The 22,919-nt window shown below is 46.8% G+C and overlaps 13 protein-coding genes across 13 annotated transcripts in view; 6 read left to right on the forward strand and 7 right to left on the reverse strand.

The window, feature by feature from the left end:
• Nucleotides 1–278: 278 nt before the first annotated feature.
• On the forward strand, nucleotides 279–1,532 carry PGK1 (phosphoglycerate kinase; the record flags this gene model as incomplete). The annotated part of the gene is made up of 1 exon (XM_020209172.1): nucleotides 279–1,532. One exon carries the CDS (start codon nucleotides 279–281, stop codon nucleotides 1,530–1,532), a length of 1,254 nt encoding a protein of 417 aa, XP_020066937.1.
• Nucleotides 1,533–1,607: 75 nt separating this feature from the next.
• On the reverse strand, nucleotides 1,608–3,575 carry FAT1 (long-chain fatty acid transporter; the record flags this gene model as incomplete). The annotated part of the gene is made up of 1 exon (XM_020209139.1): nucleotides 1,608–3,575. The coding sequence occupies one exon, from the start codon at nucleotides 3,573–3,575 to the stop codon at nucleotides 1,608–1,610; it is 1,968 nt and encodes a 655-aa protein (XP_020066938.1).
• A 2,685-nt stretch (nucleotides 3,576–6,260) lies between these two features.
• On the forward strand, nucleotides 6,261–7,694 carry COX15 (Cox15p; the record flags this gene model as incomplete). The annotated part of the gene is made up of 1 exon (XM_020209110.1): nucleotides 6,261–7,694. The coding sequence occupies one exon, from the start codon at nucleotides 6,261–6,263 to the stop codon at nucleotides 7,692–7,694; it is 1,434 nt and encodes a 477-aa protein (XP_020066939.1).
• A 449-nt stretch (nucleotides 7,695–8,143) lies between these two features.
• On the reverse strand, nucleotides 8,144–10,233 carry CANTADRAFT_24602 (uncharacterized protein). Its single transcript, XM_020207163.1, has one exon. The coding sequence runs from the start codon at nucleotides 10,051–10,053 to the stop codon at nucleotides 8,182–8,184; it is 1,872 nt and encodes a 623-aa protein (XP_020066940.1). The 5' UTR covers nucleotides 10,054–10,233; the 3' UTR covers nucleotides 8,144–8,181.
• Nucleotides 10,234–10,293: 60 nt separating this feature from the next.
• On the forward strand, nucleotides 10,294–11,732 carry CANTADRAFT_24603 (RNA polymerase II subunit B1 CTD phosphatase). Its single transcript, XM_020207164.1, has one exon. The coding sequence runs from the start codon at nucleotides 10,636–10,638 to the stop codon at nucleotides 11,422–11,424; it is 789 nt and encodes a 262-aa protein (XP_020066941.1). The 5' UTR covers nucleotides 10,294–10,635; the 3' UTR covers nucleotides 11,425–11,732.
• Nucleotides 11,733–11,986: 254 nt separating this feature from the next.
• On the reverse strand, nucleotides 11,987–13,561 carry CANTADRAFT_43554 (uncharacterized protein; the record flags this gene model as incomplete). The annotated part of the gene is made up of 1 exon (XM_020208976.1): nucleotides 11,987–13,561. The coding sequence occupies one exon, from the start codon at nucleotides 13,559–13,561 to the stop codon at nucleotides 11,987–11,989; it is 1,575 nt and encodes a 524-aa protein (XP_020066942.1).
• A 162-nt stretch (nucleotides 13,562–13,723) lies between these two features.
• CANTADRAFT_19430 (uncharacterized protein) lies at nucleotides 13,724–14,301 on the forward strand (the record flags this gene model as incomplete). The annotated part of the gene is made up of 2 exons (XM_020206446.1): nucleotides 13,724–13,726; nucleotides 13,819–14,301. 2 exons carry the CDS (start codon nucleotides 13,724–13,726, stop codon nucleotides 14,299–14,301), a joined length of 486 nt encoding a protein of 161 aa, XP_020066943.1.
• An 87-nt stretch (nucleotides 14,302–14,388) lies between these two features.
• On the reverse strand, nucleotides 14,389–16,720 carry CDC14 (phosphoprotein phosphatase; the record flags this gene model as incomplete). Its single annotated transcript, XM_020208981.1, has 3 exons — nucleotides 14,389–14,657; nucleotides 14,739–16,046; nucleotides 16,675–16,720. The coding sequence occupies 3 exons, from the start codon at nucleotides 16,718–16,720 to the stop codon at nucleotides 14,389–14,391; spliced, it is 1,623 nt and encodes a 540-aa protein (XP_020066944.1).
• Nucleotides 16,721–16,881: 161 nt separating this feature from the next.
• CANTADRAFT_87786 (uncharacterized protein) lies at nucleotides 16,882–18,082 on the forward strand (the record flags this gene model as incomplete). The annotated part of the gene is made up of 4 exons (XM_020211381.1): nucleotides 16,882–16,884; nucleotides 17,573–17,666; nucleotides 17,713–17,968; nucleotides 18,025–18,082. 4 exons carry the CDS (start codon nucleotides 16,882–16,884, stop codon nucleotides 18,080–18,082), a joined length of 411 nt encoding a protein of 136 aa, XP_020066945.1.
• Nucleotides 18,083–18,342: 260 nt separating this feature from the next.
• Nucleotides 18,343–19,049, forward strand: RPS13 (40S ribosomal protein uS15; the record flags this gene model as incomplete). Its single annotated transcript, XM_020211382.1, has 2 exons — nucleotides 18,343–18,363; nucleotides 18,615–19,049. The coding sequence occupies 2 exons, from the start codon at nucleotides 18,343–18,345 to the stop codon at nucleotides 19,047–19,049; spliced, it is 456 nt and encodes a 151-aa protein (XP_020066946.1).
• A 479-nt stretch (nucleotides 19,050–19,528) lies between these two features.
• Nucleotides 19,529–21,598, reverse strand: CANTADRAFT_24606 (acid protease). Its single transcript, XM_020207165.1, has one exon. It carries the CDS (start codon nucleotides 21,213–21,215, stop codon nucleotides 19,728–19,730), a length of 1,488 nt encoding a protein of 495 aa, XP_020066947.1. The 5' UTR covers nucleotides 21,216–21,598; the 3' UTR covers nucleotides 19,529–19,727.
• CANTADRAFT_122428 (uncharacterized protein) lies at nucleotides 21,341–21,823 on the reverse strand. Its single transcript, XM_020206219.1, has one exon. The coding sequence runs from the start codon at nucleotides 21,757–21,759 to the stop codon at nucleotides 21,466–21,468; it is 294 nt and encodes a 97-aa protein (XP_020066948.1). The 5' UTR covers nucleotides 21,760–21,823; the 3' UTR covers nucleotides 21,341–21,465.
• A 564-nt stretch (nucleotides 21,824–22,387) lies between these two features.
• Nucleotides 22,388–22,919, reverse strand: part of CANTADRAFT_3891 (Oligoxyloglucan reducing end-specific cellobiohydrolase) — a gene marked incomplete at both ends in the record, with an annotated part of 1,776 nt that continues 1,244 nt past the window's right edge. The window contains one exon of the mRNA XM_020208776.1: nucleotides 22,388–22,779. Within this exon, the coding sequence (XP_020066949.1) occupies nucleotides 22,388–22,779 (392 nt within the window). The remainder of the gene's footprint in view (nucleotides 22,780–22,919) is intronic.

The following is a 22,919-nucleotide window of genomic DNA, read 5'->3' on the forward strand; positions in this document are numbered from 1 at the left end:
GCGCTACGACAGTGCGATCATCCTCCCTAGGCACCGCGCCACTAGCACACCACTGGTACTGCACTCTCGCTATCCACCGCGCCACTGGTACCGCACCATCGCTACGCACTCTCGCTACGCACCCAGGCTAGCTCGGTAGCCCTCCCTATCACACCACCATCTCGGAACCCCCTCGCCCGCTCGGAGTTGCCTACGCACACATCCCGACATTTTCCCATAAATACCACGATTTCCCTAGCATGAGATTGCTTCCCCTAGCTAACCGCAATTGTCATAAAATGTCTTTATCCAACAAATTATCCGTCAAGGACTTGACCGTCTCCGACAAGAGAGTCTTCATCCGTGTTGATTTCAACGTCCCATTGGATGGCAAGACCATCACCAACAACCAAAGAATCGTGGCTGCCTTGCCAACCATCGAATACGTGTTGGAAAACAAGCCAAAGGCCATTGTGTTAGCCTCCCACTTGGGCAGACCTAACGGAGAAGTCAACGAAAAGTACTCGTTGGCTCCTGTTGCTGCCGAATTGGAGTCTTTGTTGAAGAAGCCTGTCACTTTCCTCAAGGACTGTGTCGGTGACGATGTCGAAAAGGCTGTCAACGCCGGCAAGGATGGCCAGATCTTCTTATTGGAGAACTTGAGATTCCACATCGAAGAAGAAGGCTCCAAGAAGAACAAGGACGGTGAAAAGGTCAAGGCCTCTGCCGAAGACGTCAAGAAGTTCAGATCGCAATTGACTGCCTTGGCCGACGTCTACGTCAACGATGCCTTCGGCACTGCCCACAGAGCCCACTCCTCCATGGTTGGCTTGGACTTGCCCCAAAAGGCTGCTGGTTTCTTGATGGCCAAGGAATTGGAATACTTCGCTAAGGCTTTGGAAAACCCAACCAGACCTTTCTTGGCCATCTTGGGAGGTGCCAAGGTCTCCGACAAGATCCAATTGATCGACAACTTGTTGGACAAGGTCGACTTGTTGATTGTCGGTGGTGGTATGGCTTTCACCTTCAAGAAGGTCTTGGACAAGATGCCAATTGGTAACTCGTTGTTCGACGAGGCTGGTGCCAAGAACGTGGAACACTTGGTGGCCAAGGCTAAGAAGAACGGTGTCGAAATCGTCTTGCCTGTCGACTTCGTCACTGCTGACGACTTCAACAAGGACGCCAACACCTCCACTGCTACCCAAGAAGAAGGTATTCCAGACAACTGGATGGGTTTGGATGCTGGTCCAAAGTCCAGAGAATTGTTCGAAGCCACCGTGGCCAAGGCCAAGACCATCGTCTGGAACGGTCCACCAGGTGTGTTCGAGTTCGAAAAGTTCGCTGCCGGTACCAAGTCCTTGTTGGACGCTGCCGTCAAGTCTGCTGGTGAAGGTAACACCGTCATTATCGGTGGTGGTGACACTGCCACTGTTGCCAAGAAGTACGGCGTTGTTGACAAGTTGTCCCACGTCTCTACTGGTGGTGGTGCTTCCTTGGAATTGTTGGAAGGTAAGGAATTGCCAGGTGTTGTTGCTATTTCTAACAAGCAATAAGGAGCTACTAAATAGGTGGATAAGCCTCAAGTAATTCAATAAACAGTACAAAAATATACAATAGACCCCATCGTGCTATAACTTGGATTTCCCATTCATGATGCCGCTCCAAGCGTCTTGGGTCAACTCCTCGTACTTATTGTTGTGTAACCAGTAGATGGTATCTTGGCCGTTCTCTCCCTTGGGCAACTTCTGGTTCTTGTACTGGTTCTTGGGAACCTTGTGATTGTGGGATGCTTCGATTTGTTCGGTGATCTTGACGAATTGTGGGACCGCATACTTGGGCAATGACTTGAGAACGTGCTCACTGATCTTGTTCAACATTTCAGAGTGCTTGGAACTGTCGGCAAAGTCATCAATAGGTTCAATTACGGCGAAACCAGCTCTACCTTCATGATTTGGAACCTTGACACCAACAACAACGGACTGCTTGATGGACTTCGAGCCCATTAACTCATTCTCAACCTCGGTTGCCGACACATTCTCGGACTTCCAACGGAAAGTGTCACCCAATCTATCAACAAAGTACAATAAACCGTCCTCGTCCATTTTCAACAAATCTCCAGTTCTGAACCAGGCGTCGCCCTTTTTGAACACATCAGTCACGATTTTGGAAGACGTAGCACTCTTATTACCGTAATATCCTTGGAAAGTCTTCTCTGGATCACTGGCGTTCAAGATCTTCATCAATAATTCACCGGGTTCGTTGCGATCAGCCTTGGTAGCATACCCTGTGTCTGGATTTCTCCAGATTTCGTTTTCATCCTCAGGGTCCATCTTCACCAACACTTGGGTGAAAGACAAAAGCAAATTAATCAAAGAGCCATATTTACGGCAGGCACCAACACCAAATTCACCATATTGCAAGTTTGTAGTAGCAATTGGAGATTCGGTAGAAGCATAGAATTCTCCAATTGCCTTGATATGGAATCTTTCCTTGAAATTCGTCCAAATATCAGGACGTAAACCGTTACCATATGCGATGGAGACGTTATGTTTTTGTTGATCTGGGTGTGGCTTGGAGTTCAACAAGTAACGACAAACTTCACCAACGTATTGAACATGGGTGGCATTGGATAATTTGGCCTGTGTCCAGAACGAAGTTGCTGAGAATTTTTGGGAAACGGAAACACATGCCCCGACCAAAAGGGCCGGACAAACCCCAAGCATTGCAGCAGTTGAGTGATACAAAGGCATTGCGGTTAAAACCGTTGAGCTGGAGTCAATTTTCATGATATAACCAAAGAACTTAGAAGCCATGAATGCCTTTCTCCAAGACATGATTGCGGACTTGGGTAATCCCGTGGTACCAGAAGTGTAGATCAAACAGGCGGGAGAGTGGTCGCCATCGTCTGGTCTTCTGGTTTCGTCCGGGGCCCTGTGCTTTGGTCTGGACTTGTCTGCTAAAACCTTCAATAATTCTGGCTCATTGATGTATCTCAATTTGACCTCAGGCAATTCTTGGTGGATTCTGTCCTCGGTTTCACGGACTGGATCGGCGCAATCTGGATCAATCAATACCTGGGAAGCCTTGGAGATCTTCAAGCAATGGACCAAGGGCTTGTCCTTGGTGTTGAAGTTCAAAAAGGCGGGAAGAGCACCAATATTCCACAACGACAACCAGATGATAATGAATAACGGCTTGTTCATGCAACTAACGGCAATGGTGTCCTTCGAGGTGATTCCATACTCGTACTTCAAAATATGTGAGAACCTCAACACCATATCGAACAATTCCTGGTAGGTGTAGTTCTCGAGGGTGAACTGGTCGTCGTAGATCTTGTTACCTTCGGCATCGAAGCTCAATGGCGGAGGGTTCTTTTTTGGTCTGGGAAAAGACACGGCGGTGTTCTGCGGGTATTTCGCTGCTGCTTTCTCGAACCAGTACCAGTAACTGGCTCTTCCCTTGTAGCATTGATAGAAGAAAGGAATCAGATTGGTCAAGACCTTCTGGGTAAGCAAAAAGTCATCTTTGATGTGGTATTTGGCATCCAACAACTGGGAGCCAAGTAGTCCTGCTGCGATTAACTCTAAGGCTGGCATTGTACTATAAAATCGTGGTGGTCGACTCTGGCAATTTGTTCGATACGGGACACAACGGACTTTGACATATATATACTTCACCTCTCCGCAATTGGAACTCGGATGTAGTGCATTTTTTCGTGCTTCACTTTCATGTGTGTTTGGCATGCGCGCATACCGCAGCTAGCCATCACTGCTCAAGCAGGGCAAACGGCGAGAATATTGGGTGAATACGCAAGTTTCGGGCATGAGAGCTGTCTGACGGGCATCTCGAGTAGTACTGCCGTGAGTTTGTTCACCTATTCCCCAAACCAGCCATCGCATCGTTGGTCAACTGCGCTTCATGTGATGCGGTAGCCACTCCGGATTGTTCCTCTCCTCTCTTGCGTGATCACATGGTCAACTTGAATCGCTTCCACCGGATACCCTTTTGGGCTTGCACGTTGGCTTATCTGTTTGTCTGGGTGCGGAAACAGAACGTGAAATCCGAGTGGCCCAACAAGTTCCAAGACTGCGTTGAGGTTCTGGGAATAGTGTGCATCCGTGGCAGTCGGAGGCACCACTGGAGGCACCACTGGAGGCTCTACTGGAGGATCTACTGCCTCGCTGTAATACTTCTGTGTCGTTTCTCGGTGTCGTTTCTCGACTGTCAGCCTGTTTTTGGCTTTAATTGGCAATCTCATAAGCCCCCGGATACCTGCCACAACCCACTCTAAATTCTTGTGTTTTAGTCAGATCAAACTAGCGTACAATACAGCAGGATGTGAGAGATCTCGCATTTTTGCATTATGCTTCATTTCACTATAAGCGGCTTTAGCACATCTCCAGACGGTAGAATAGCCATGGTACCTTGCGTATCATCGGGACCATGGCCACGAGCTCGGGCACTTTGATCTTGCCAGCTTTACTTACTCATAAAAGACCCAATTCTCCCTTTTGGAGTACCTCGGATATGTCATTTGAACTAAACCCAAAAATGCTTGTCAAGCTGAAAACGGCTGGGNGGGGAAGAATGAGAGGTTCAACTGCGGATTTTCCGTGGTTATCAGTGTGACCACAACTATGTGGCTTAACTAGCCAGATGTGGTCCAGGAGACACTGATAGATATCTCGGAAATAAGTACTTGTTTCTTTTCCAGCCTAGCTTGATCTGTTCTAGCAGAACTATTGAACCTCCAGCTGATATAAATGAACCGTAAAATATACCATTCGGGTTAAGTTTACTGGGCCATCGATATGGGTCCACTCATATAGAGGCTCCCACACCTCTGCTCCTAGCTTATTTTGCCAAAGCAGCACTGATTGGCTTTTTGTGAGGGCCAGTTGGTGGGGTAGAGGGAAACAATATCCGGTCTAAAAGCTTGTCCTTATTTTGCGGTCACCAACCTGTCTTCAAATCCATGAAATGAGTTCGAGAACTCAGAGTGTGGTAGTCAACTCGCAGTTAAAGCCAGGGTGGTTTATGGCCGAATACCTTGATTCGATCAGACGAAGTAAGTGTTTTAAGTGAGAATTAATATTTCGAGCCAATTGACTCAGTAGATAAGCTAGACTTCTTATAGTCATTATTTAGTACAGCTTGTTGGGGTCATAACGAACCCACGGGTTAGTTATTAGGCAGCACAAGGTCGAGGCCATAAGTAAAGCCGTATTCTAGCCGGTGGCTCTTTTTCTGTTTTTAAAAGCACTACAATATTCTGGAAATCCACCAAGTAATGAATATCCCCACCAAAACAGGTTGCATCTGTGGCTTGGTGGTCAAACAACCTGAGAGCGTCCAAACAATTTGAGAGAAAAGTTGGCTCGATAATCTGTGGCATGCCTGCTTGTCCACATTTCGCTTTTCTTTCTGCTTCTTCCAGATCATTCTCATGACTTTTTGCACCCAGTTCAGGAATCGTTCCAAACCGCTCTCTTTTATTTTAATGGGAAGTATAATCTAACTATACACCTATTAATGGAGAATATACCATTAGATTATATTTGTGAGAGATTGGGTTGATCCTTTATAAAGCAAGATTCTTTCTTGGCTCTCTCAAACACAGTAGTTAAGGAAACCAAGAAGTAAATGGAATGTTGACGAGCGATTTGTTCATGCCTCCAGTCTCACAAATATATCCTGAGAGGTTCCACCCAGCTCAAATGACTTGTTGAATCACGAATAAGGATTATGTTGACCAGAACTAGTACCTTCTATCATTTACTAAGTAAACAGAATAGACCTGAATTCTTGGGTGACTGCAAAAATATGAGAAAAGTGAGAAAATATTGCAATATTTACAGCATTTAATACTTTCCTCCTGATAACTCTAGCATCCTTTGGTGTATTCACAACTTGCCAGGCCCTTCAAGAAAACCACCGAGTGTAATATGGATACACCTAGGACGTGGAAGTGGCCATAAGGCACTGCCGGTCCTCCACTTCTATGGCTGTTCCAGCACCGGCGTGAGTCTCGCGGTAGATTTACCGCCAAAACTCCACGAAAACGCACACCAGTACTGCAATTGGACACAGACTTCCACAGTAGCAGCTAAGTCAGCCTACAGTCCATAATTCACTAGTGACACCTGTCAGGAGTAGCCAATTTGCGTTTCTAGTCTAAGGCCCAGTCTCAGACCACTGCGGTCCCGTGCCGCCGCGGTGGTGGCCGCGGCCTCACCTGATTCTCAAATCACAGCTGCCCAATTACCAACTCATCACCAACCATGCTTTGCAGAACAGGCTTCTTCTTCACCAAAAACGCGGTGGTCCTCAACACCTTGGCCCAGTCCAAGGTGTCCAGGCTCTCCATCGCGCCCAGGGCCAAGTTCTCGCTCTCCCAGATGTTTTCCAGGATCACCCGGTCAACTAGGTCGTACTCGACCATTCCAGCAAATGCCAACGTCCAGTCGCCTATTCTCAACAGCGTCAAGGCCAGCACCATTAGCGTATCCAAGCCAGGACCCACCGTCATCTCGCACAAGTACGTCGGCTACTGGTTGCTTGCCACTTCCGGGTTGGTTTTTGGTATTGTGGTCCTTGGAGGGTTGACCAGACTCACGGAGTCCGGGTTATCCATCACCGAGTGGAAACCCATCACTGGAGCTATTCCGCCCATGAACCAGAAGGAATGGGAGGAAGAATTTGACAAGTACAAAAGCTCACCCGAATTTCAACAGTTGAACTCACATATCACTTTGGAAGAGTTCAAATTCATCTTCAAGATGGAGTGGGCCCACAGATTGATGGGCAGAGCCATCGGAATGTTCTTTGTGTTGCCCGCTCTTTACTTCTGGAAGTCTGGCAAAATGAGTACCCATGTTTCTAAGCGTGTATTGGGATTGACTGGTCTCTTGGGATTGCAGGGTGCCATCGGGTGGTGGATGGTCAAGTCAGGTTTAGATGAAGAAAGCTTGGCCGAAAGAAAGTCCAAGCCCACTGTCTCCCAATATAGATTGACCACCCATCTTGCTGCTGCATTCTTGTTGTACTTGGGTGTTTTATCCACTGGTTTTGAAATTTTGACCGAGAACAAATGGCTCAAGAACGCCAACAAGCCAGAAATGTTCCAGAATATAATCGAGAAGTTGAACAACCCTGCATTGAGAAAAATCGCCCCCTTCCGTTTTGCCTTGTTGGGATTGGCCTTTGCTACTGCCATGTCTGGTGGTATGGTTGCCGGTTTGGATGCCGGTTTGATCTACAACACATTCCCACACATGGGTGACGATATTGTGCCAAGTGTTAACGAGTTGATGAGTCCCGTGTACGCCAGAAAGGCGGATCAATCGGATTTGTGGTGGAGAAACCTTTTGGAAAACCCAACTACTGTGCAATTGGTCCACCGTATTCTTGCAACTACTGTCTTTTTCACAGTGGCCGGTACTTACTTGTTTTGTTCTAGAAACAAGGCTATGTTCCCTAAAGCCACTCTCAAGAGGGCCCATGGAATCATGGGCTTGGTCACCTTACAGGTAGCCTTGGGAATCACCACATTGATTTACTTGGTGCCTATTCCTCTCGGTTCTGCCCACCAGGCAGGAGCATTGGCTCTTTTGACCGGGTGCCTCGCTTTTTCGGCCAGTTTGAGAAAACCTAGACCTGCTGCCGTTAGCTACATCAACCAAGCCATGAAAAACCAGTTGCTCAAGAAGAACTGAACGACCAAAAGCTTGAATCATAGAGATCACAACTTGTATATACCTGTAAATAGTACCTCGAAATAGTGATTTCATGCTGGTGGGAAGTCCAATCCAGTTTGAATGCCAAATGGCTTAACAACATCCAGTAGAAAAGTAGTCCCAATCGTAAGATGGATAATGATAATATGTGTACTCTTATATGAGAAGCTTAGCTAGTTAACTAATAAAAATGAACTAGATCAACAATTCTTAGGCTATTTAATAAAACTGGACCACATCCATAATTATCGTAAATTCGAGTCCAAATACATATGATTGTGGAATTCATGAATCAATATTTGGGACGATGTTCGAATATTCCAGCTAAATTAATATGAGTACGAAATAGTGAATGAATATTCAAGTACTAATGAATATGATCGACTACATCAATGAACTCATGAGACTAATTAATATCACTACTAGCTAGATCGACATTGAATATCTGTTAATTAATCTATCTTGCCTACCATATCCGCTTACTGGACATCTCGTACCTCATGACTGTGCCCAAGTCGTCGTCCTCGAGTTTATCAAGTAACTGTTGGTTCCGCTTCTCTTCCACCGTGGGTGGAACCTTTTCATCGTAGTCGTAGAGATACGATCGCGTGGTGGGGTTGATTGACGAGGGTTCGGTGTTGGGGATGCCTGGGAGAAACGAAAGGTCTATCGGTGAACGTGGCGACTCGGGCACACTTGAAACGTCCGGCGTTTCGTCGCCAGTAATGGGCAATGTGAGCGTTAGCGTGCTTTGGGGAGGCAAGTCTTGTTCGTCACCAGCCACGGGAAACCGGACTGGAGTAGGACTGCCAAACGGCTGTGGTGCCTCCAGTCCTTTGGCAAGTTCCTGGAACGGATCTAGCCGCATTCCTCGCAACGAGTCCTGGTACTCTCTGTGCTCCAACTTGATCTTGTTGGCGAGCTTGAGAATCACCAAGCCTAGGATCAACCGCACAAGCACCAACGTGGCAAACGTCACCAACACGATGCCCGTGGTGGCAGCCATCGAGTAGGGAAAGATCAAAAGCTGCTTGAAGTCGGTGAGAGTCATCCGCAAGAAACAGACGATGGTGGCGAGGAGAGGCAATCCGATGCGCTTGGTGAGCACCACATAATCGGAGCCAGTCGAGTTGTCGAAGTTGAGAACTGTCAAGTAGTCCAAGCTTAACACGTAGAGGAAGTTTCTGTAGATGCGAGGGCGGATCTTGTTGAATTTGGCGATGTAAGAATGCTTCAACCAATCGACAAAGATCTCGCTGCCAATGACGATGACACCAGGCCCAAAAATGGACCCGAGCCAGGTGTTCCAGCTCTTCCAGCTATTGGGAATGAGTCCGATCTGGCCCAACTGGAGGAAGTTGCGGAGGGTGATGATGCTGAGCATGATTGACAACTGGAACCGCTCGCACAAGTCCGACATGGTGATCTGGAAGAGACCCTCTCGTTCGAACTTCTTGAACACCGAGCTCTTCAACTCGGCAAACTGATTGGACAAGAGAAGCGCTAGCAACGCGTTTGAGTACGAGTTGGCTGCCACGTTCAACGAAATCGTTTGGTAGATGAGAATGTACCCGTGGAACGAGAGGTAAAGCACGGAAACCGCGAAGAAGAACACGAGCTTGAGCCTCTGGGAAGCAGAGGAATCGGTGAGAGGGATCTCGTGGAGGATATTGAGGAAGTTCTGGCCCAAAGAAGAGCACAACTTGTCAGCCACCTCGAGAACTCCAAACATCACGTACAATTTGATGTGTGCCAGGCCACGGATGTCGTGGTACATCTTGGAGATGTCGAGTCGGGGCGATGAGAGCACCACGAGCGAACACACGATGATGGACACAGTGACAAAGTCCTTTTTGACGGGAGCAAACGTGGTACGAGCAGTGCCTGTAGACACGAGTTTCTTGACCCCGGCCACGCAGGTGATGAAGATCTTCAAGGGAGTCACCGTGAACAAGGTGAGGAACGAATTGAGGCAGATAAGAAGCCCAAACACCATGAAGTTCTCCAAATAAAACGGGATCTGGACCATGCTGATGAGCTCGTCATAGGACTCTGATGCCTCCTTACTGGAAGACGGCTGGCTTGGGCCCTGGAGCGAGTCCACTGGGAGGTTCAACTCGATGAGGAGGAGCCGGTAAAGCGAGACGAGCCTGTTCTTGTTCTTGGATGGCTGTTTGTACGAAGACAGCGAGGGAGTGCTTCCGATGATGAAGTTGAAGAAGGTGGAGTGTGAGTGGCCAGTGGATGCGGAACGGGAGCGTGAACGAGACCGCGAGCGGGACGCCCGGGGCTGCAACGGCTCGAGACGGCCCAGAAGGGAGTTGCGTTGGCGGGGCATGGTGGTGAAGATGGAGTTGTGGGAGTAATGAATATCAGAGCACGTGAGATTGCACACGTGAGCAGATCAGGGAGTTGGCATTACTGGCCAGGACACGCCCATATTCAGAGAAGCTTCCACTGGCTGTTTAGGAACTTTAACCAGATGAAAAGCTGGTACTTAAATGCATCAGCAATCAAAGGCTCTGTCATGCCTCAAAAGGGACTCATCAGTATTGAGTCCAAGAATTGATGTAATTATCCACAGGGAACCCAATGGCGAAACGTAAAAAATAAGACTTAAATTTCTACAAAAATACCGTCATTTGCAGTGATCTATCTGCTCCAAGTGTGACTTCCGCTGACCAAAGCTAAAAACGTACTATAGGCCCATTTCCAGAGCTATACTTGCCTGCACGTAAGGTATTATACATCACATGATACAACTCACGTGACTGACATGACGGTGCCCCATCCAGCCTCAGGAGCCTTCTCCAGCCTACAATACCCCCACTGCCGCCCCCAACCATCACATTTCTTCACACTCTTACAAACTCCATCCAATTCCCACCACCAATTGACCCCACTGCCATTTTTTCCCACCATGGAGTCTCTCACCCTCTCCGAGTTCCTCACCAAGCTCGAGCCGTTCGCCCACACCGACCTCTTGATCCCGTCAGAAGCCTCCAAGCTCCAGCTAGCCATCACCGAGCTTCTTGTGGACTACTATGTGGACTATCCACTTCTCAAGTTCCTCAGTCGTTTTCTCAGCCAACAGTCGTACGATGAAATCATCGAAGAACGGAACATCGACCACCAGTGTGGCTACTTGATCTGTGACAAGTCTCCTCGCCAGCAGGTTCGCAGAGCATCAACAGGAGCCATGTTGGCAGACAGGTCTGCCACCAAGTTCCAGATCTACAACCGCAAACCGTCGATGATCCTTCCCAACACATATCTCTCACAGTACTGCTGCAAGGACCATTACCAGGCATCGATCTTCTACCGCAACCAGCTCTCCAATGAGGCAATGTTTGCACGTAAGGACATCATGGTGGTACGTCCTTTTTCGCCGGAAATCTCTGCCAACTGGTACGAAAACGGAATCACCTGCTTGGAGGAGGTGTTGTCGAAGCACAAGGAGCTTAAGGGCCAAGGAAAGTCGATTTCTGACGTAATTGCCATGATGAGTGGGTTGTCTGTGTCGGAGGGCTCGCCCTCTCCCGATACCAGCGAGCTCATCAAGCTCATTGAGGACTTTGAGATCGTGGAAAAGGAAGGTGGTGTCACCGGAGACGTGGACGAGGACGATGAACTCGACTACGCCGAACGAGCAAATGGCATTGATGGGTATGTCACCACCAACAAGAGCTTCGGAGGCTATGTGGTGTAATCCTCCCTGAATGTTCAGATCTGGGAAAGCTACCAGAAAGCTACCAGAAAGCTACCAGAAAGCCACCAGAAACTTGCCAGAAACCTAAAAGGAGCTTCAGCTGGGAGTTAAAACTGCCGAACCTCTAGTAGTTCTAGAAGCCTCGCGTCCAACATTCTCTGAAGACTTTCCTTACACTTCTCGACACCACACTTGGTGGTATCCTCCGTTATGATTAAATGATCACTGCATGCTGCTGACGATTCGGTTCTATGTTACACTATATACAGTAAGTAGAACTATGTACAATACGAACGATTTTATCAGAACGTTAGAGTAGCGAATTAGATGTTCAATCCTTTGAAATACCAGTCCTGATCTACCATTGAAGGCTCAAACCAATCGGAGTTTGGTTTTTGATATATCGATGGATAACCAACCCTTAAGTAATTAGCAAAAAAGATCTGTAATTGTAAGATCTGTAATAGTACTTAGGATATTTCTATTTAATTGCTTGGGTTGCTAAGCCAAACTCCTTCCTTAGATGAATGCAAAGATTTCCTTTATTTCTTCCATTAAATAATCATGTCTTTTTGATATCGAACTTGAACCTCTTGTAGAACTTCTCCCCCCAACTGAAGCTCTTCACACCTGCTTCCCGAAGATAATCGCCCAACTTCTTGCCCATGCCAATTCGCTCCAATTCGGGGATTCCTTCAGACACTCTGGCATGAGGCGTGGTGTCTAGGATTTGGGGGTATGTCTGAGTGACCTTAGCTGGATTGACTATTTCTGAGTGCTTGAATATTCCCTGTGTATTTAATTCATTGATCAACGAATCATAAGTGGCAACTAACTGGTCGTAATGCTCGTTCATCTGGAGCTGGAGGGCATCACGTTCCTTTTGGAGCGATGAGTTTCTGGTACGCAATTGGCTATACTTCGAAAAGTACGCATCCACCTTGGCCTCGAGCACTTTAGTGTTGATATCGAGATGCTCAGTCCAGTCTGAGACATACGACGAAAATGACCTGGAGCCTCCTGTTTCACGATCAAGAACGTACTCCCACAACGCTTCACTCTCAGCGAGTTTCTGGTAGTAGCTTCTAGGGTACATGAACTGTTCTGGGCCAAAACCTCGACTTCCTGGGATGCTGTAGCGGCCATCGCTGAACATCTTCTCGTCCTTGATGGTTCCTGGTTCGGAGACCCACACATTTCGTATTCTGATCACCGTCCACAGCTTCTTGGTGTCTAGAGCAATTTGCTTCATTTGCTGGGGTCTCGCAAATGGAACCTTGATATACGGCATGGGAATGGGTCCTGCGGATGTGGTGGCTATTTTGACGGGATAAGGACCCTTGTTGTTGACGATATGTTGTAGATTGTTGAGATAGTGGTACTTATTGATGTCGTACTCGAGCGATGGCTTCACTATGGCGTCGATATACTCAGTATCGTAGCCAGCTTTGATCAAGTCGTGCCTGGTAGACCCAGGAAGGGCGTACTTGCTCTTGTATTCGGGAATCTCCTTGATGTCTGGGGTGTTGGGTAACATCGCGGGATTGGGGAGCTGGAGACTCTGCTGTTTCAACTTCAAGTACCTGCGCAAGAGATGTTCCGAGAATTCTTTTGATGCCTTGAGCTCGGAGAGTACCACCCTATGCTTCTGGGGAGCCTCAAGCCGGTGGAAGATCTGTTTTGGGTCTATCGGTTTCTTGAGCTTGGACTCCTGTTTTCGCAACTGAAGCTCTTTGGCAGCCTTGTCGTCCTGTTTCTGTATATCCTGTTTGCGTTCCAAGTAGTTTGCACGCCATTTCTGTTCCTGGAACTTTGTCTTTCTGTATTCCAACATGACTTCCACCAAGGCATCGCCTCTGGACTCACTTGTGGCTATTCTTTGGTCAATTTCGACCCCTCGCAAGAATGATTTGGCAAAAGACTTCTCAGTTTTGTGCATTGAGCTGAACTCCATTCTCAAGTTGTACTTCCACTCGGATTTGAGGTATGATATGTAGAGTTGAGGATCGAGGGAGTATTTGGCATGGTCCGGATTGGTGGCAGAAATGGTGATATTTGCGCCCTTGACACGCCTGAGGAGCGACCGGAAGAGTGCACGTACCGCCAGCTTATGGGACAACTTGTCGTAGAGGCGCATTACTCGGGCATGGACGGGGAAGTCTACAGTTGCAACTGGAGATGTTGATGAGCCGAGCTGATATCGGGTCACGTGCTGAAAGTCACGCGAATCATTATGGAAACGATTTTGGTGCTCCATTTTTGGTGCCAGATTTCGTTCCACCCAGCAAACTCTACTCCAATGGTAAGTACGAGAACCTCTTGCACGCTTGGTCGTTCCAATGGCCATGTCCCGGACGTCCTAGTTGCTCCTGCACAACGCACCGCTAACAACAGCCACCTAAACTCTCGAGAAAGGATGCCCCAGAAGTGACGATTTTGAAGTTCAAACGTCAAAAAACCACCTACGCGTTGCCTATCACTGGCACGTTGAGCTTGGAAGAGTTGAAGTCCAGCTTGACCACGGCAATTAACAGCAGTGGAGGCCTCAATATTAATGACAATGAACCAGCCAACGAGGATGATATCGTTGTTCCTAAATCGGAGCTAGTTGACGAAGACGATATTCCCGTGCCTAAATCAGAGTATCTCGAAGAAGATGCATCTAACATAGAAGAGAATGACAGCAACAGCGTCACTGTCACCTCATCCAGCATCAGATTGGCCGTTCCTAAAGATAAAACTCAACCTTATGAGAATCAATGGATCCAATTGACCGATGGTCTGGTGGAAGACTTGAAGTTTGGAGATTACGACATACTAGCGTTCGCTTACGAACAAGAGGAGTTTTATATAACAGAAGCTATCTATGAAGACTAGAGTAGTAGAAGAAATGAAGATCGTTATGAGTACAATGATATAACACAATATAGTATGCTGGGGCGCCCGCGAAGGTCATAATACAAGTTAAAACTTTTTACCACTTACTTTTCTGATCCCGGCAGATTGGATTCTGTTGCCTGGGCTCTTGGATTGTATCATTCCTGAGTTCACTCGGGAACCTGATCTTGACTTGGGAAGCTTGATGCTATGGGTGGGTGAGGACTGGGGCGACGATGACAAGGTGGTGCTGACGGTTCTGGTTGTAGTTGTGGTGGTGGTCTTGGTTAACTGAACTGGTTGGTTGGAACCGTTTGCAGAGATCGATTTCAAAACCCTCCAGTCACTTGATGTATCTCTTTTGGGAGAGCCGTTAATCAACGTACCATTGGAATTATGAATCTCTACTTCAGCTGGCTCTTCCATTTCCTGTACACCCTTTCTTGCGGGACTTTGAATATCCTGCATTGTTTCTCCTTGTTCTTCGTCCGAGTTGTTGACAATTTCTTCCACGCCAGAGGTGTTGGCTTCTTGGTACTTTCTTGGTTGACCCGGTGATTCGTTGGGCACGGCAGTTTGGATCTTTGATGCTAAAACTCCACTGATCTTTCTTCTTCTAATAGGAGTCTGGAATGATGAGTCCATATGGCTGACTGACGAGTTGACTTGTTGATGTTGTAATTTTCTTTGCTTAGCTTCTTGCTTCATTCTTGCCTTGAATTCATCGTAAGGAGTTAATGGGAATAATCCCCCAATAAATGCGTCTGGACGGTTATCCAAGACCATGGTATGTCTCCAATCTCTAAAGTCATTCTGATGTAAGTACAACCAATGTTGTTGAGGACCGACAACCATACCCGGACGAATCATTCTCATATAGCCAATGCACTCGTTTGCGGTAAATCCATGGGTGTAAATCAAATGAGCACCAATAAGGCATCCAGTTCTACCGAGACCGGCCTTGCAGTGCACAGCGATCTTCCCACCTTTGTTAATGACACATTCGGAAGCACCAATGAATTGCTTTACGAACTCCATGGTTGGGCAGGTACCGTCATCAAAAATCATGTCTATGTGCTGGATGTTACGCTTGGTGAATTCCGCAGAATCGTATAAATGACTGTTCAATCTGACCACCAACTGGACTTCGTTTTCCATGAAATAGTTCAACACCTTCTTGAAAGGCTCGTTGAGAGTAGGCTTTCTGGAGCTCTGCTGAGGAGAGGCGAAGGCAATGAAATCCTTGGAGATGACGTTGAAATCACCCTGGTCCACTCTTTCGTATTGTTCGTACTCCTCGAGGTTGAAGGTGGTCAAGTCGATCATTCCCCTTTCTTTGGCTCTCCACATACCGTACACCACGTCTTGGATGGTGATTTCGAAATCGGCGTTGGAGTAGCCGGCGTCTCTAAAGCCCTGGAAAGGCGGGTCAATCTGGGCGATGGGCTGAAGGACCTGGTGGGGCGACCAGGACTGGACCAAGGTCATGTAGCAGCACAACAAACAGGCTGTGTTGGCACGCTCTTTGGGGGATGTGGTGCTGTAGAGCACGATGGCCTTACCCTGGTTGGCCTCTTCGTTCAAGATGTTGTGGAGCACCACGGCGAAACGGTACAAGTTACCGATGTGCAAGGGACCGAAGTCGAGGTGGAATGCGTTGTAGGCCAACGCATCTTCGACGGTGAAGTAGACAAGATCGGAGGTGTCTTGGGGGGTGTAGTCGTAGGCCCCGAGGTAGATACGGTCTAGAGTTAGTATGTCGAGGATAGCTCGTGTGTCATGGAGCTGGGATGGGAGCGTGAAATGGGGTGCAGATGGAAGACTGTAGATGTCATGACTGCTGTCTGAAGAGGCAACCAGGTCAACTAGGTACTCTGCTGGACCAGTACGAGGAGCGACAGTAGCACTCTGAAGAGCCAGACACTCCAGACAAGGCAGATCAGCCTGGAGAGCCACGCTAGATAAACTGAGCCAGCCACAGCTCGTTCTGAGATAGCGAAGGAAGACATTTTAGTCACGTAGATCAGAAGAGACAGCCACGGCGGATCACTCCGAAGTGCCAGTAAGTCTAGCCACAGAGATAGTCCAAGCCAGACAAAACAGGTCCCGCCGACTAGCCACTTTGACCAGCCACGGTAGATGACTCTGACTAGACCAGCCATGATGGCCCACTCTGACCAGCCGCGGAAGTCTCACTTGACTTCCACGTAAATTCTGAGCCACGAAGGAATAACACTTCATCCCATCGTGATGTCTCATGGCCTGTCCCATCAGCTGTCCATCAGCTGTCCATCAGCTGTCCATCAGCCGTCTCATTTCCATCTGCTTCATCCCCACCACCCACGGCGGCTCGCGGGAAATTCCGGTACTCACTCTTTAAGAACTCGATAAGAGGTACATTGACTCTGCTCTTGCCCATCTTGCTGATTTGGTGAGCCAACAGCGTGAACAGAGACTTTATATGAGGACTCCAGTTGTTTGTTTTGAATCCTTCCCGATAAGTGGGCGGTAGGCGCACGCCGGCGATTTCCAGATTGAGCCTAGTGATAGTGAGGTGCGGAGGAGCAGTTGGCGCCAACGATGGTGAGTATGGAAAGGCAGCGTCTGGATGGAAGGTGAACGCAGGGAGACCGGCAGGGACTTAAGAGGTGGACTAAAGAGGAAGACTAAAGTGAAAGTCTCTGAAAACGAGACAGTATAGCCGCCAATGCGATAGTCTACATGGCAGTAGAGACAGCAAGTCAATGATAGCAATGAGCTGGTAACAAGACAGTATAGACGGCAAGGAGGCAGTATAGGCAGCAACTGCATAGTCTAGACAGTAACGAATGGTCAGGCAAGCCAGCTGGTAGTCTACAGAGACGAGGTAGTCTAAGCAACGAGGAAGTGTCGAGATTCCAATGCTTGCAAAACAGCCAGAACCAGCCAGTCAATGCTAGTGATCAAGGCAATCTAGCAGGGGACCAGTCAATGCTAGTGATCAAGGTACTCTAGCAGGGGACCAGTCAATGCTAGTGATCAAGGTAATCTAGCAGTGTCTACCAGCTTAGCAGTGCGTACTAGACTATTAGTGCCTACCAGACTATTAGTGCCTACCAGACTATTAGTGCCTACCAGACTAGCAGTGCCTACCAGCCTAGCAGCCTCTGACGCTAAGCTCGCATGGTTTACCACTCAGTGCTCCAGCAGCGTCATAGCCACACTGCTGCTCACTCACTATTCTCTTGCCTTCTTACCCCCAGACACATCCCACCGCCAATACTAACCCCAGTCCAACCTCTACAGCTTCTCGACAGAAACACTCACGGCACTCCGCAAGTTCCGCTTTGGAAGTGCTCGCGTGCTGTCAATGCAGGCCATTATATGTAAGTACAGCTCATAGTAACACCCAAAGTGCACCACTAACGCCAGACATCATCGACAAGGACACCTACGAGATCAGAAGACAGGACGACGACATCATCGACAACGTGGACGAGTTGGTTGAGGAATTGCCCGACAACACTCCTCGCTACATCGTGTTGTCGTACCCCATGAAGGCCAGCGACGGCCGCCTCATGACACCTTTGGTGCTTTTGTACTGGATCCCACCCACCTCGGGCCAGGAGAGCAGAATGCTCTATGCTGGAGCTGTCGAGCAGTTCAGAGAAAAGGCTGGTGTCTCCAAGTAAGTATATGGAGAAAACACACGCAAAACACACGCATTGAGTTACTAACCCGCAGATTGATCAAGATGGAGGAGGAGGAGGACTTCGAGGACCTCGAGGACCAGTTGAAGTAACCACAACGGGCTCCAGCGATAGATTCCTTCCGGTTGCAGCCACGAAGCTGCAATTCTCAGTGTATAGACAATAGAACAGTGTCCGGGTAATCCGTGCCCGCGAATACTCACCCAGCGTAAACCACCGCACCGCGCTCACTGGACCCATTTTTCATGTCGTGCACGCGCCCAATGCCATCTCACTAAAAATTTTCAGTACTATATAAGCACGAGCTGTCCCCGAAAAATTTCAAATCTTTATACAAAACAAATCCGTCAAAATGGGTCGTATGCACAATTCTGTATGTGAGACCAGATATTCTACCATTCCATTCCATACTTGATAGACTGAGGGTTGATTCGGTTCCACTCGAAGTGAGTCGCAAGACTTACTTGACTGTGGGCAAAACTGATCGACACCACTATTGAAGTGTAGCACAGTCAGCAGCTTCGGCTGCTGATGGAGTGGTGACTACACGGGAGCTCGCTGCCGGCTTATTGCTGGCGCACAGTGTACCGTGTTGGACCGCCTGGGCAATACTAACAATTCTAGGGTAAAGGTATCTCTTCTTCCGCTACTCCATACTCGAGAAACGCTCCAGCTTGGTTCAAGTTGACCGCTGACGACGTTGTCGAACAAGTCATCAAGTACGCCAGAAAGGGTTTGACCCCATCTCAAATTGGTGTTATCTTGAGAGATGCTCACGGTGTTTCCCAATCCAAGGTTGTCACCGGTAACAAGATCTTGAGAATCTTGAAGTCCAACGGTTTGGCTCCAGAAATCCCAGAAGACTTGTACTACTTGATCAAGAAGGCTGTCTCTGTCAGAAAGCACTTGGAAAGAAACAGAAAGGACAAGGACTCTAAGTTCAGATTGATTTTGATCGAATCTAGAATCCACAGATTGGCCAGATACTACAGAACCGTCGCTGTCTTACCACCAAACTGGAAGTACGAGTCCGCTACTGCTTCTGCTTTGGTTAACTAGGTTAATAGGTTTTAATTTATTAGTTATCTGTAATATAGGGTACTGGGTACCGGGGATATGTGTAGAATAGGGAGTGGAGAAGCGTGTAGGTTATAAGGCTGGAGGAACTGTTTTGGAGAGTGGTTTGATGTAACATTTCTTCAAGTTCATCGATCACAATCAAGATGAGATAAAAGAAGAGTTCAAACCAAGTCAGGCTGGCCGAGGAGCAAGAGGCTAAGATAAGAACTAGGAATATATCCAAAGAAGAGCTGGAGGATTAAATTTAAGTATACTCAGGACTGCCAAGTACTGAGTATGAAGTCAGAAGCTAACGAACTGATCAATAACATACTTGTGTGATTTTTCATCGTATTTCTTTGAGCTCAGCACAGTATAAGCTTAATGCAAACAATTTTAGGTATACTCTACACAGGGTATAATTGATCAATTGTTACTTTGTAACAGTTTTTAAAATTTGTTTATGGAAATACTTAACCGTTGTTTCCCCTTAATAATGTAAGTGAAGAATCTTTGCTACGGATATACTGCAGTTACTTGGCTTCCAGGAGCTACTGAGTATGGGTTAGCACGATTTAAAATATATGTCGTTATTATACATTCTTTGAAATATTATGCAACTTTTAAAGATAATTCGTAGAGGCATCAAGCTATGATGTAGTTTGAAGAAGGTCATCTTCATGCCATGGCGATCATAACCCCTAAAATAACTCCCGGCACGAGAAGGCCGGCATTGATCTTGCCAGACTCATTTTTCTTGGTTCCATTACTATTGGTAGCGTTAGAGTTGGAAGAAGAAGAAGAAGACGAAGAAGCACTAGCTGATGATGGAGGTTTTCCCGTGCTTTTCGAACTGTGAGAGGGACCTGAGCCGTCCTTCAACACAAAACTGGAGAGGTTAATTTCGCCAAATCCAATTCTCCTTTCTTTCAAATCGAAAATAGTGTAATAATGCTGCAAAAAGCCATTTCCAAGTATAAAGTCGTCTCCTGACCATCCGCCCAACAAGGAATGACAGTAACCACTAGGTACAGATGGAAGATCGTTTCCCCCAAGATAACCTTCATTGAAACCATAAAAGCGAGTATACGTGAGGTCATCAGCTGTAAAATTAAATTCTCTGTCGTTAAGTTTGAACAGTAACGATCCAGTAGCATTGCATGGAATAGCGTAGTCTCCAGAGGTATTGTTCATGAAATTCTCACCAAACATCAACTGATGGACCAAGTGGGCATCTTCCATAGGTAGAAAATAGTTCAAAACTGACGTATCAATGTGCAAATGTTTGGAGTCAAAGGCGTGCATGGTATGATTACCATTTGACACGTTGATATCAGTAACGTCCAAAAGCCATTTCGAAGTGGTATGGTTGTTGATATCTACGTAGAACATATCTGTGGAGCCAGTAATGTTATACACCACATTTTCCGCATCAGAACCGTAGGCAATTAATCCTCCATAGAAAGATTTCCAGGGAGAAGATGAGTTGGTGTACTGGATGTCAGGAGGAGACCGGTTCGTTGTTGTGAGGAGGTATAAGCCGAATTGCTCCTTGTCGATGTAGCCCTCCTGAAACATTTGCGAGATCAAATTGGTATTGGAGTCCAGTGATGAAGAAAGAGCCACAACTCCAGAGCCAAAGTTCTTTGAAATGTTATGCTGTGCAAATCCCATTGAGAAGTTAGAGATAGTGGTGTCTCCCCATCCGATTGATAAATCATTTTTATCCAATGAGACTACATCACCACCTACTTGCACATCTATATTATTGAAATGGAATGTGCTTTCTGTTTGGATGGGTCTGGAATCATTAAAAAAACCATATGACAGACAGTGGGGGGAAGCTTCTTCGATGCACGTCTTATTATACATCCAGGAGAGTTTGACGCCGCTGGTATCCAACCTCATGTTAAAAGAATCAGTGTAATTGTTGGAAGAGTCTGAGACGTTTAAAACTAAATAGAAGAGCGTATCACCCGTGATCATGCGAAGGCTATCTGACAACTGGAATTCTGGGGAGTTGGAAGGAACCGAGTCGACGATGTTGAACCGGGGAGAATAACGTTGCTGTTCCATCCGCTTCATGTGGGCAGAGGCCTCCGTACCTTGGCCCTTGGAAAGCTCGAAGAAAGAAATCACGGGAAGAAGCAAATGGGCGAACTTCATCTTAAGACACTAGATTTATCTGTCAAAGCTAGGCGAACACTGGTAAACTGAAATGGTTGGATTGAAGGTGAATTAGCAATAAGTTACAGTGTCTGTTGAACGAAATGCTTCAAGATGGCTCCAGTGCCTGTCAATGTGGCATTTTTGTGGGCAGGCCATTTATATATCTAAATGGCGGTGGAAGATGACACAATATGTCACTTGCGTCATGTCCTATTTTGACTCAGACGAGGCGAGATCGCCAAGGCTGTCAAATCCGGACACGTCTTGGGATTATGTTGGTTGAAACAGGGATGGCTATCTTGGAACAACGATGGTAGGGTTGTTGTTCAACTGGAGATTGGCCACTGCTGATACACCTCAAACTAGGTGTAGGGTCTCGGAATAAAGATCTGAGTTTTAAGCCCCAGCCGATGCACGGCTCACGAGCGCAGAAGAAAAATATACGAGTGTACGATATGATAAGAGTCCCGTATATAGATGGAAAATACCGTACAAGAGCTAAAGCTTTACTTGAAAGTAAGTTGGTATGGAAGTGGAGCATGTAGAACCAAGGGAGCTTGTCCAAATAAACCGAAAGATTCCATTAGTCCCAAAAAGGTAATACACATTTACGAGGTGGTAATGCAGGAGAAAAATAATTTCTATTACTTACTCATCTGCATACTCCCGTATACCTTTAGGGTGATACTCTGTGGCCATTAGCGTACGCAGCGCAAATCCTTCCCCACATGTATATGATTGACTGTAACTAGTGAAAACAGGACTAAAGAAGCACAATTTGGAGTTTGATAGACCTTTTCAGCCGTGCTTTAGTATTTGCAAAATGAGCGAATAGTTACGCTTGCCTGCATTACGAACTTATTCACTTCCAACGCTTAGTTAACCTGCTCGGAAGAAGCGCAAGCTTAACGAGGAAGGCTATGCATAGAGAAAATTAACGGAGAAAATTCACCAATTTTCGTGCTACATTGCTATAAGAGGATGGGAAAGTTGTTCTACCAGATACGGAGATTCGCATCTTCTGTCCCGCTATTGTAGACTGAGAATATAATGGGTCTATTGAGAGTATTTTTCTCCCAATTTTGAAATGCTTGGAATATTAAAGGGAAGGGTGCAGTTTTATGCCAATAATTTCGATTCCTCGATGAACATGCCAGTTGTTCATCTTGTTACTCTTGTTCGTCATCGTAATCATCATCTGCTTCTTGTGTGCTATGAGAGTTTGCAAATAATCGATCTTCTTCTTGGTTCAAATCGGGCACTGCTACGAAGTTTCTTCCACTTGGAGATCTTGTGAAGATCGCAGATATAAGCTTCCGAAATGAACTTCCATTGATACTTCTTATTGCACTCGTTGCTGCAGAGGAATCAACAATTATAGCGATTCCATATTTGACAATTTTGCTTGTGATCTTATCAATACGGTCGTTTTCAATAGGTTGAACATCCTCCTCACCTATTCTGATTTCGCTTAATCTCGTAAATCCACCTTTTCTTCGAACACCTCTGTCATAGACAAACCATGTGACAAATATGAAGATAAGTAGTGGAACAACAATAGCTATCGTTCAATTGACTATGGTGACTTCTTTGTTGTAGTGCTTGTTAAATTCAATTTCCTTACCTGGACAAGGTTTAGGATCCAATTGATCAAGTGGTCTACCACCCACACAACTAGAACGGTAAATCTTTCGAAAACCA

The sequence above is a fragment of the Suhomyces tanzawaensis genome (genome assembly GCF_001661415.1).
Source record: "Suhomyces tanzawaensis NRRL Y-17324 unplaced genomic scaffold CANTAscaffold_1, whole genome shotgun sequence".
NCBI lineage: Eukaryota > Fungi > Ascomycota > Pichiomycetes > Serinales > Debaryomycetaceae > Suhomyces > Suhomyces tanzawaensis.

Coding starts and splice junctions, on each gene's coding strand:
- CANTADRAFT_24602 (XM_020207163.1), bottom strand. CDS start 10,053: ATGCCCCGCCAACGCAACTCCCTTCTGGGCCGTCTCGAGCCGTTGCAG.
- CANTADRAFT_24603 (XM_020207164.1), top strand. CDS start 10,636: ATGGAGTCTCTCACCCTCTCCGAGTTCCTCACCAAGCTCGAGCCGTTC.
- CANTADRAFT_24606 (XM_020207165.1), bottom strand. CDS start 21,215: ATGAAGTTCGCCCATTTGCTTCTTCCCGTGATTTCTTTCTTCGAGCTT.
- CANTADRAFT_122428 (XM_020206219.1), bottom strand. CDS start 21,759: ATGCTCCACTTCCATACCAACTTACTTTCAAGTAAAGCTTTAGCTCTT.